Raw genomic sequence first — 12,604 nt, 5'->3', positions numbered from 1 at the left:
CAGATCAGGTGAGTAGGGAGAGTGTTCCAATACAGTTATTTGTTTACTGGCTGAAAACTCCCTCGCAGATAGTACCATGTGAGCTGGTGCATTGTCGTGATGCAAGAGCCATGAATTGTTGGTGAAAAGTTCAGGTCGTCTAACTTTCTCATGCAGCCTTTTCAGCACTTCCAAATAGTAGACTTGCCCCATGTTGTCTTTAGTAACAAAGACAACTGGTTAACTGTTTGTCCAGTTGGTACAAATTCATAATGAATAATCCCTCTGATACCAAAAAAGGATAGCAACATCATTGCAATGATTTCGCGAACTTAATTGTCAGACCCTGTATTTTATAGTTCAGATTTTAGTTACTCTTAATCTTCTGCATATATCAAATAATAAAAAAAAATCTAAAAACTATTTTGAGCAATGGCAAGATTGTCTAAATGTTATTTGATAAACCATTTTAAAGAATAAACTGTACTGGTTTCATTGCATACATTTTACTTTTAAAGTGAATCTTGTTGACTTTCATTAGGCCGGTGAGCGGCAGAATCAGTGATGATGGGGAGCACTGATGTAAAGTAAAGGACAAAAACTTTAAGAAAGAAAAGCCCTTTAGTGGGGCTGATGGTCCCCAGACAGGAGAAACATACAGAGCTTACAGCTAAATGGTGTAATACATTTGATATTAAGGTGTCTCGTTCAAACTCAGGGTTTCGTGCTTCTGCTTTTTGCCATCATCGAAGCTAAAGCTCTTAGGCTTTCTGACATGAATGAATATGGTGTTAAAAGATGAAAAATTCAGTTTTAAAATAATTTATTTGTTTTAAGTAGGTCTGCACTTCATGACAGTGTGAAGGGTGTACCTGGCAGTGCTAATGAACTGACATCTCCAGAATGCAGATCTCTCTTTTCTGAGGCAGCCAAATGACCAACCGCTTGATCTCTCTGGTGTCTGCTTTCTATAGGAAAATTCGCAGAGCGTAGAAAAGAGCTTTGAAAGCATTGTAATAGCAGGAGATCCAGAATCTCAGAATTTGCCAAGTATGCTACTAGATATGGTGGGAGAAATAAAAGTATAAAGCATAGGACTTGCCTTCATGGAATTTTTAATTTAGCCAAGATCAGATAAACTTATGAAAATGTAACTAGCAATACCAGGCAGTTTAAACTACAAATTGATAGCGCAGATAAATAAATCCCCTAACTGCTCATGAAAGACGAAAATATTTAGGACGGAGCAGTCAAAGAAGGCTTTGTTCACTAAGGGGGGATTTGAGTCAGGCCTTGAAAGACAGCTGGGGTTTAGATGGAGTGATAGCGTGAGCAAAGGAAGGAGATGGGAAAGAGTGAGCTTACTGGGTTCAGTGAGCTGTGTTGGAAGATTTGTTTAGGGCAGTCGTGAGTCTTGGGTGAAATAGATTTGAGACAGACTTTAAATGGTCTACAGAGCAAGGATACGGAATTTAGACTGCTGTTCTACTTTAGGGGAATAATTTGTAGATTACATTTAGAATTTAAAGTTATTGTCATTTAGTACTGGTTTTAACAATGAGTGCTCTTTAGAATAGATAATTAAGCCAGGGGAATGGTGCTGCTTTTTAAAGTATGTCTTTGTTCCTTGCTGTGTAAGGTCAGCCTGACCTGGGTGGGCATCATCCGATTTATGTGTGGAAAAACAGCCATCTGAAAGCTCCGTGTTTAAAGGGGCAGACTGGCTGTCTGTTATATACAGGATCCGCATGACCTCTGGAAGAAGATTTTTTGAAACATGATAAGAATGAAAGGAAATTTGTTTTCAATAGAAACAACATTCCAGATCCTCTTTGATGGTGTTACAGAATTTTCTTTGCTACATTTCTGGGAATACGAGTTATGTTGGATATAGTGGGAAATTGTTAGTTAAATAAAATAATGCATATATATATAGAGAGAGAGTGTCATAATACAAAATTTACTTTTTAGTGTGAGGTAAAGTGGTATGCACTGACTTTTTCATTTCAAGCAGTTAACAGAGTTTCCTCAGATGTTAGATTATTACAGTTCCTTTTTTAGCGTGAGACCTAGCGTCAGCTCAGGTGGCATATCTTAAAGTGATAAGCTCCTACGATGGCGTTCAGAGCAGACTTCCTTTTGCTCTCAAAATTATCTTCTTACACTCCTTATCAACAGTGCTGAAGTGGATTGATTCTTTAACTTAATGAAACATTGTAACTATAAATAAAAGATATCACTATAGTTCATCAACATTCATAATAATGAAAGAAATATTAAAGAGTATAGAAAAATTGTATACCTGTAAAATCCTACTAACTCAGTAAGTCACCTTTCATAGAATTTGGTCAATGAGATTTGAGAAATGAGCAAACTTTTCTTAAAACAGGAAAATAAATGGAATCACTCCATTTGGTGGTTTCTGGTCTCTGCCCCGATATGGTGGGAATTCCATCTCATATACAAGTATATGGTTGCAAATGGCACAGCGTTCTTTATCATCATCCTAATTCTCAAAGTGCTGCTAGGTGAGCACACCAAATTTCTTAAACTTCTGTTTCTTACTGGATTTTTAGCCAGACTCATAATTTAGTGAGCTGATATTTTATCAAATTACTTTAGTTAATAGACTCTAGGTAGAAATTAATGCACTTAAAAAAGATAGCATTTGTAACTGTATGATTCCACTTATATGAGGTACCTAGAGGAATCAAATTCATAGAAACGGAGAGTCGCATGGTGGTTGCAGGGGGCTGGCAGTAGGGATAATGGGGAATTGTTGTAATGGGTATAGAGTTTCATTTGCAAGGTGAAAAGAATTTTGGAGATAGATTGCACAGCATTGTGAATGTACTTAACATAACTGAACTATACACTTCAAATTGGTTAAGATGATATGTTTTATGTTGTATGTGTTTTACCACAATTAAAAAATATATTAGAAACGAGAAAAAAAGCACCCGCAATAATGCCAAAAAACATCAAATTCCTGAGAATAAATCTATCAAAAGATTTATAAGACCTCCACAGTAAAATCTATAAAACATTATTAAGAGAAATTAATGAAGACCTAAGTATAGGATTTAGGGTATGCTATGTTCATGTAGGACTTAATATTTTAAAATTTCAAGTCCTCAAATTAACCTGCATAATCAATGTAGTCCCTGACACAGGCCCAGCAGTTTGATATTTTTGCTTGTTGCTGTTATGTTTTGGTTTTGTGGAACTCAAGCTGACTTGAAAATTCATATGGAAATGCAGAGGGCTAAGAATAGCTGTGGCAGTGCTGGAGAAGAACAGTGCAGTACTTACTCTGCCAGGTACTATGGAACGACGCGTGTGTTTGTTACGACACTGCTCAGCACACTGGGGTCCTTGGATGCAGCATCCGCAGCACCTGGGAGCTTGTGAGACACGCAATTCCTCTGGCTCCACCTCCACCCTAACTGAATAATCTCTGGGGTTGGGGCCAAGGAGTCTGTGTTTTAACAATCTCTCTAGGTTCTTCTTATGTACTTTTAAGTTTGAGAAACACTGGATTAAGATATTTTGACATAAGGAAATACAAGCCAAGCAGTGGAACAGATAGTCTAGAAACATCCATATGTACACGGTTCATCTGATTTATGACAGAGTTGGCACTGTAGTGCAATGGGGATTGGGTAGGCCTTTCCGTAAACGGTGTTAGATGATTTGTATCCATATAGAAGAAAACTATCTTAACCCCTATCTCATACTATACGAGGTGTGATCAGAACATACTGGGAATGTTTAAATTAAAAAATTTATTACAGTAAAAGACACATTACCATTAATCCCCCTCAAAATACCTCACCTCTCTTCGAACACATTTATCCCATCATTCTTGCCACTTTCTGAGGCAGTTCTGGAAGTCCTCTTTCGTGAGTGTCTTTACTTCACCCTCCATCACGACAATGCTCCGTGTCACACGTCACTATGGTGTGACATTTTCTATCAAATAAAAACATTACGGTGTGTCCTCATCCACCTTATTCACTGGATCTGACACCGGGCGACTCCTGGCTCTTCCTCAAAGTCAAAATGATTAAGGACATCGAGGCAGCCATGACAGAGCAACTAAAGACATCCATGAAAGAGGACTTCCAGGACTGCTTCAGGGAGTGGCAAGAACGATGGGATGAATGAGTTCAAAGCGAGGGGGAGTATTTTGAGGGGATTAATGGCAATGTGTCTTTTACTGTAATACATTCTTTAAATTTAAATATTTACTGTAGTGTCTGATCATACCTCATATATGCAAAAATCAATTCCAGATAGATTATGCAAAAGTGAAAAGCAGAACTATCAGGCTTTTAGAGGTAAATGTAGGAGAACATCTTTGAGACTTTAGGACAAACAGGGAAATAAAACTCTAACTATAAAACAAAAAAATAAAGAGAAACTGGAATTTATTAATATGCAGCACTTTTTATCAAAAGATACCATTGATATTGTTAAATAACTTTGAACTCTGCCTTGCTAGCACATCGTGTGTGTTATATAAGTGTTTGTCAAATAAGAATAAATAATACATTACCCTCTTCCAACAAAAAGACAGAGGACATGTGTCCAGAAAATATAAAGAATACTTACAAATTATCAAGAAAAATTCTGACAACCCAAAAGAAAAAACAGGCAAAGGACTTCTAAAGGGACTTAATAAAGAGGCATTAAAAGGGGCATTAACATATTCAAAGGTACTCAACTGTATTAGTCATTAGAGAAAAACAAATTTAAACCACAAAGGAATACTGCTACATACCCACCTGATTGGCTGACACACACAAAAAATAGACATTATTCAGTGATGCAAGGATGTGAAACAACAAGAACTTGCTGATGTTTCTAATAAGAGTGTGAAGTAGAACAACCCTTTTAGAAGATTGGCAGTATGTATGAAAGCTAAATGTATTCATACTCCGTGACCTAACAGTTTCACTCCGAAGTATATACCCAACAGAAATACTTCATCTAAAGAACATGTCTTAGAATGTGCCTAACAGTACATTCTGATAGCACATCTAGAATGTTCATAGCACATTTGTAATAGCCCCAAATTGGAAACTACCTAAATGCCCATTAGCAGTATAATGGTTAAATACATTGTATATTTATGCAATGGAATATTATGGAGCAATAAAACGAACATTCTACAACTATGTGAAGGACTCTTTCAAGCATAATGTTTAGCAAAAGAAGCCAGATACAAGAGTATTCTCTGATTACATTTGTGTAAAGTAGAAAACATGCACGCTGATTTATGTTGTTAGAAGACAGGATAGGAGTTACTCTTTGCCGAGGGGCAGAGAAGTGTCCAAGACAGAGAACAAGGGGACAGTGGGATGCTGGTAATGTTTTTTGATCTGGATGCTAGTTACATAGATCTGTTCAGTTTATGAAAATTCATTGTGTGTATGTGTGTAAAATGCTTTAACAGAAGGAAATACTGGATCTAGTAGCCATTTCTTTGCCACATCAAAGTGAAAAATGTGTGGAAAGAGTCACATAAGACATGCACATTCATTGTCCAATGACTTGCAATGGTCATTCTTTCATTCTGAAAGAACAGTATCTTTAAAAAAAGGAATGTTCATAAAGCACCTTTTCTCAGCACATTTTAACCAAACAAGAATTTCTTATGTAAAAGTCAAAAATTTCTTTTAGACTGTTAAATTAATTCAGCTTTCTTGTGTGAATGTGTTAAGTTCATTTAAGTGTTGGAATACATCTTCCCTGTAGTCGAAGTGAAGATAAACTATGAACTTCAAACTTATCGTCTCTGTCAGTGCTTTGCTTGGGAAGAACCTCAGTTTATTTCTTTGAGCCTATCAATACTAGAAAGCATCAAGATTCAGGATGACCCACTATTTCCATATGGAAAAAGTGACAATTTCGTGCCAAAAGCACAAAAGCATCAATCAGTTTATTTTCACAACAGACTTTTGCCATGTGTCCAGGTGATTTTGAATGTTTTTGTTTATCTTCACAAAGAAAAAGAAATGTAACGATTATGGTTGTAAGGAGTTCTTTTCTACAACAGAGATAAAACAGTATGCTGTAATAATGGGCAGCCAGTTTTTTCAAGTTAATGCTGTCTGAACATTTCACCGAGTATCAGAACGGAGCTGCCAGATGATACTCTGAAGTCTACAAGGACATGGTTTAATCATAGTGGGACATCATTTGGGTTTCTGTAACTTGGGAAGATTTCTAATAAGTTGAATATTTGTGCAATAGAAAAGCTTCTTGCTGTGCACAGCTTCTGTTTGCCAGTGCAATAGCTAGCTGGCATTTTAGACCTGAAGGTAACTAGCATCAATACCTGTTCATGTGTGAGTCGCTAAGCCGTGCACTGGCAGGTGGAGTGAGCACTGCCATGTATCTTAGGTGGAGTGGTGACAGCTTAATTTGTGTTTTGGGTAATTTGCCTTCTGAGGGAGTTGTCATATCTGTGTCTTCAGAAAGGCGGCAACTTGCTCCCCTGCAGGGAGGAGGGCGAATAATATCCTGGTTAAGAACCACTGTTATGGAGGCTTTTGCAATTGAGTATTTACCGTATTTCCCTCGGAGCAAGAAGTTAACTCTCCAGTTATCAGCCTTTTAGTAATTTCTGTTATTTATGACCAGTCTAGAGTAAAACATTTAGAAATGTACAGAGTATTTTTGAGAAATGAGTGAATTATTAGAAGCAAATTATAAATTATAAGAATTAGCAACATGCAATATTGTAAATCTTCATAAAAATGTATTCTTTGTGGGAAATAGAAGATGAGATGATGAAAAATCGTGCTCACTCTAATTTAATTACATAGAAATATATCAGAACCTTTTCATACACTAAGATAATCCAGCCTTTGGGAAACAAATTGTGAAAATTGGGAGACGTTGAACATATGTACAGGATATTTCATCCAAAATACCATTAGTGGCTTTAAAATACAATGACATTAGTTTGGGCACAGTTATATTTTATCTTCTGTTTTCTGTTTTCAGTCTTTTAGCAGCACTGAGCTTGACTGTAAGGTTGTTCTGTCTTTTTAAGGACTTTGTTAGTAATGATTTTATAATATATATGCTACTTTTTTGTTATGGTAAAATATGCATAACATAAAATTTACCATTTAACAATTTTTAAGTGTTCGGTGGTATGAAGGACACTTACAGTGTTGTGCAATCATCACCACCATCCATCTCCAGGACTATTTTTATCACCCCGGCCTGAAACTCTGTCCCCATTAAATGGTAATTCTCATGCCCCCTCCCCCAGCCCAGGGCAACTACCATTCTACTGTCTGTCTCTATGAGTTTCACTATTCTAGGTACCCCATATCAGTGGAATCATACAATATTTGTCCTTTTGTGTCTGTCTTATTTCACTGAGCAGAGCGTCTTTAGGATTCATCCATGTGTCCCAGAACCTCCTTCCGTTATAAGGCCGAGTAATATTCCAAACTGGATGCAGTGATAGAAAACCACTGGGGAGAGATGGCGTCACTTAGGTAGGTGGTTGAGAAAGGGTCTCTGAGGAGATGGCATTTAAGCTGAGATCTGAATGGTGAGACAGTCAGCGGAAGGCAGTGGGGTGGACATTCGCAGGTCCAAAATTGGAATTAAGAGCCATAACCCTCGTTGAGGACATGGTAGAGACTATGGATTAACTCCCCCGGTCCATCTGGACAGATGACAGCTTGAGTTCTCACCATCCGGGCTGGCCGGCTGCTGAGGCAGGTAGTTAGGTTGGTATTCTCCCCATTGGGTTTGCTTGCTGAACTGTTAGACTGGACATTTTTTAAAAATATCATTTCTTCATAAGTCAGTAGAGCTGTAGAGCATATACCTCCTGTTCAGTTTTCTTTTTCTTTTCCTAATATCCCCTATTATGATTGATTCCTGTGAGCAGCAGTGTTTTATAAAGTATATTAAATACAGTCTATCTGCAGTAAACTCCTTTCCGAAAGACTTTCCCAAGTCTATATCTCCCAGCCAAATGGATATAAGATAAATGCATTCTTCAGTGATATCATTATCCAGTCAGTTCTTTCTTTAAAACTTTTCAGATATCTACTTGCCAGACTGCATTTTACTTTTATTGTTTAGTGAGAATGTTTTGCTTGCCTTTCACATCAACGTCTCAGGCCAACTCTTGTTCTCGTGCCAGCATAGAACACAGTCTGACTTTGTTGTTTTTCCGAGGGAGCTATCTCCTCTCTTTGGTGTGCACACCTCCAGAAAGCTGGGTTTTAAGTCGGACAAGCCTGAGGCCTGAGATGATCTGTGTACTGCAATGTTATTCTTAAAGCGATCAGTGTGATGGGAGGTGTGGGGGAGGAAAACTGGGAGGAAAAGTCGTCCTCCCCTCTCTTAGGGTCCTTGGCTGGCTCTGAAAATTAAACTCACAAGAATGATTAACAGGAGAAAGGCACGCAAATTTATTTAATACCAGTTTTGCACGACATGGGAGCCTTCATAAGGAAAAGACCTGAAGAAACAGTTAATCCTGAGTATTTTTATGCTAGGTTTGATGAAGAGTGGGCAGTCGTGGAGGAATATGAGCGGTCAGAGTGTCTGAGGGACGTGGATTAGGCTGGGGGTACTTAGTCAGGCTTGTTTGTTGGGATTCTTCTCAGCGTCCATTTGTCTTCAGAGATAAGGATGCCCCTTTCTTCTGGTTATAGAGAGGGCGCCTCTCACAGGCGGGTTTTATGACCTGTTTCAGGGAGGAGGCTGAGGGCGGGGCAGGGGTCAGAGTAATTTTCTGCATCTGCTTTCTCAAACTCCTTCAGCTTAAAACATTCCATATGCTAAGGTACTGTATTTTGGGAGTCGTGTGTCCTGAACCCCATCAGAGGTTAGTGCCACCCCCCATGCCCACTCTGGAAGGTGATTTTCTATTAAGGGTGAGAGAAAGCAGTACAGGAGAGGGGGCCACGCGTGCTTTGTGTGGGCACGCTGGGAGGCTTTGCGAAGCCTCACCTGTTCACACTGCCTTCATCCTCACAGCTCTGTGAGAGATGGGAATGGCTGTTTACGGAGGAGGAAAGAGACCCCGGGAGGTCAGTTAGGTCCCAGGGTCACACCTGGGATTCTAACTGAGCTCTGCCTGACTTGGAGACTTCCCCCATTGTCCCACAGAGCTCTGTCCTCAGTGTTGTCAGGGGGTTACGGATGCTCAGTGGTTTCTAGTACATTCTCTGAACTGATGGCAGTCACTTCTCTGGCATTAGGTTATTCAAGATACCCTCTCTAGGAAAGCATTTTAACTAAAATTGAAGATTCCTTACCCTAACCAAGGCCAGAAAGCATTTGCGTGCATTTTAAAATAGTAATTCTAATACAAATAGAAAAAAAGATTTTATGCCTTTAACTTTTAAGTGAACAAATACTTCATTTTGGGAGCATTTTGTGTACTTAAAGTTTAAATTGCATTTGTGTCTGTTAATTAAGTTTTTTTTAAGTGAAAGGGCACCAGATTTCTAATTGTTTTCATTTGTGAATTTGGATAGTTTTAAAAAATTTATTTCAAATGTGAGAAAAATGGCATTTATTTTTCTGTGGTTTATTTTGTCACATATGTTGTAATCTGTGAGATAAAAAGATTTATTAGTCTATGGTGTGATATATTGATATATTCTGCTTACTGTTTTGATTAACTGGAAAGATTCTGATTCATTCTTTAAGTGACTTATTCAGTAGAATCAATCAACTAGGTTAAGTAATGACCACAGTTTTCATAAGAATATTTGAAAGCACATGTTTTATTATTTTTCACTGAGATTTTCCAATCTGCCTTCAGCTGTATCCTGATATTTTTGGAAGAATTAGTTTTGTTCTATTTATAGTGGGATCACCCAGCTTATCCCTTCTTTATGTGGTTTTTATTTCATTTTATTTTCTCTTCCATCAGTGTTTGCTTTCACAAGCAAAGTACTGGGCCATTCAGACATCAACCTTGATCCTCCGGACAAAACTCGAGAGAGGAAGCACACGCCGAGTGGAACGGGCGATGAGGCAGACACAGGTAGGAATTCATGTGGCAATTTTTCTTTTTCTTTTAACTCTTTATTGCTACCAATAAGCGTGCATGTGTGTTATGAATCTAGAAGGATGAGATGGTTTGCATTTTACTTAAACACTTTGTTATAATTTAGAGTATAGGTTTTAAAATTGGATTGCTTGGCTTCAAAGCCCAGCTCTACTTAGTAGCTCCGTGACCACGGTGTTAAACCTCTCTAAAGGAAGACTGTTCCTTTCATCATAACACTTCTGATACCAAATGTGTGGGTCTTCCGCACCAAGGAATTTTCCGTCCACACAACTAAACAACAACAACAAAAACAATTCGATTTAAAAATAGGCAGAGACCTGAACAAATACTTTTCTCAAGAAGACACACAAACAGCCAACAGATACTATATGGAAAGATGCTCAACTTCGCTAGCAATTAGGGAAATGCAAATCAAAACCATAATGAGATACCAACTCACACCTGTTAGAATGGTTATCATTAAGACAAGAAATAGTAAGGGTTGGAGAGGTTGTGAAGAAAAAGGAACCCTCAAACACTGCTGGGGGCAATGTAAATTGGTACAGCCACTATGGAAAACAGTATGGAGTTTCCTCAAAAAGTTAAAACTAGAATTACTGTATTACTCAGCAGTCCCTCTTCTGCATATCTGTTACTGGAGAGTGGGCCCTTCTCGGTGCAGTTCTTGGCATCTCAAGCAAGGAATTGAACGAGACACAGAAATAGTGGTGAAAGAGTAGTTTATTAGAAGAGATAGTACACTCCAAAGAACTAGGAGCAGACCCTAGCAGTAGAGAATGGCTCAGGGGCCCGTTAGAAGCAAAAGTACACTCCAAAGAGTTTGGAGCCAGCCGAGTAAAAGGATGGGCTCAAAAGGCTCAAAGGCTAAAGGGGCTCGAGGTGGCAGTATCAGAAGAGAAAGTACACTCCAACGTGTTTGCAGTGGGCCCCGAGCAGAGGCGAGGCTCAAGAGGCACTGACTGGTGAGGACTTGGAGTTTTCATCCCTTTTTTCTCTAGAATGGGCTGTTCTTTTCCGGGCATGGGACCACTTGATTGACACCTGTGATTGACAAGGGGCTATTACCTCATCTTTTTAAACTACGCTTGTTCCTTCCCAGAATTCAGTCTCTTATAATGATATTAATGAACTTCCAGGCATATGCGTGATGTTATAATGATGGTATAATATGGTGAAATGAAGGTCATTGTGGCCTTTACTGTGCAGGTATGAGTGACCAGTTTAATCTAGTTGGGTATTTTGTGCCCATTTGTTTCTTCATAGGGGTAGATAATTACAGTGAAAAAGGGAACTTTTGGGCGGAGAGCGAAGGTCTTTTGGGCGGTTGCATTCTGTGGGTTGTGCAGTAATGCAGGGACCCCATGCCTATCTCTAACTGCCTGCCTTGTTTTCCCCTTGAGAGATGTGACCCCCATAAAATCTCTATGGGAAGTTGAGGGACAGAAAGTCTTTTCTTCTGTATCTGCTTCCTGCTGGGCAGGGGTGTAGAGCTGTCCCTACTTATTGGGGGATTCACAGAACTCTCGCCCTATCTGATCTCAGATGAGAGGAAGGGGTCTTAAGATCTGCCTGGGAGACTGAGATCTGCTTGGAAGGTCATATTGGCTTCTTGGTTGGGACTGGCAATCTTGCTGGGGTATCATCTGTATCCCAAAGGCCCCTAAAAGAAAAATAGATTTTGGTTAAACAGAGTTAAAAGTGTTGGCCCAAGAAGCAGGACCCAAAGCCATCTACACAAGGTGGCTGTGTGATGGAAATTCTGTTTAGCTGTACGGAGCCTGTGGTCTTTTCCTCTAGTTAATCCAGTTATTCAGGTGGCGGTGTTCACCCAGGAGCTGGGCCTGGAATGGTCTCAAGCAGGGAGCAGGGGACTTCCTATGACTCAGGGTAGGAATAATCTTCTGTGTAAGATTAAAAAGCTGATTTGAAAGGTGATTAAGATCAGGAACTAGGGAGCTAAGAAACTCGTTTGGCCCATATCATTTCTACCTGAAAAATTTGAAAACATTTATTTGTAAAGATATGTGTATCCCTATGTTCATTGCAGCATTATACAGGGTAGCCAAGACATGGAAACAACCAAAGTGTCCTGCCATGGGTGATTGGATAAAGAAGATACATATATACAATGGAATATTACTCATCCATAAGAAAAGATGAAATACTGCCATTTGCCACAGCATAGATGGCCCTTGAGATTATCATGCTAAGTGAAATAAGTGAGACGGAAAAGGACAAGAACCCTAATGATTTCACTCATTATGTGGGATATAAAACTGAAAGCAACAAACGAACAAAACAAACAAGCAAACCCAGAGACATGGACAACAGAAGGGTGGAGACACAGACAACAGAAGGGTGGTTACCAGAGGAGAAGAGGGGTGGTGGTAGGATATAGCAGTGTCACTGCAGGCCAGCTGCTCTCTGTAGCTGAGGATGACCATGAGGCCCTGTCAACCTGAGGCGACCTGCTGACCCCACTCCTGCAGCTGGATCCAGCATAAAGAAGGGGAAGAGGTAGTTTCATGATCAACCTCTCAAGTTATTCATGATGACTTG

The 12,604-nt window shown here is 39.2% G+C and overlaps 1 protein-coding gene across 2 annotated transcripts in view; it reads left to right on the top strand.

The window, feature by feature from the left end:
• TTC27 (tetratricopeptide repeat domain 27) overlaps nucleotides 1-12,604 on the top strand; it is a 142,462-nt gene that overhangs the window by 48,017 nt on the left and 81,841 nt on the right. For both annotated transcript variants that reach the window (XM_019741708.3, XM_074331880.2), the window contains one exon: nucleotides 9,905-10,018. In XM_019741708.3, coding sequence (XP_019597267.3) covers nucleotides 9,905-10,018 — 114 coding nt within the window. The remainder of the gene's footprint in view (nucleotides 1-9,904; nucleotides 10,019-12,604) is intronic.

Source organism: Rhinolophus sinicus, chromosome 2, assembly GCF_057876585.1.
Source record: "Rhinolophus sinicus isolate RSI-liver-muscle chromosome 2, RSI-T2T, whole genome shotgun sequence".
NCBI classification, from domain to species: Eukaryota; Metazoa; Chordata; class Mammalia; order Chiroptera; family Rhinolophidae; genus Rhinolophus; species Rhinolophus sinicus.
The sequence above is the reverse complement of the archived record's forward strand: the minus strand, read 5'-3'. Positions and strand labels throughout refer to the sequence as shown.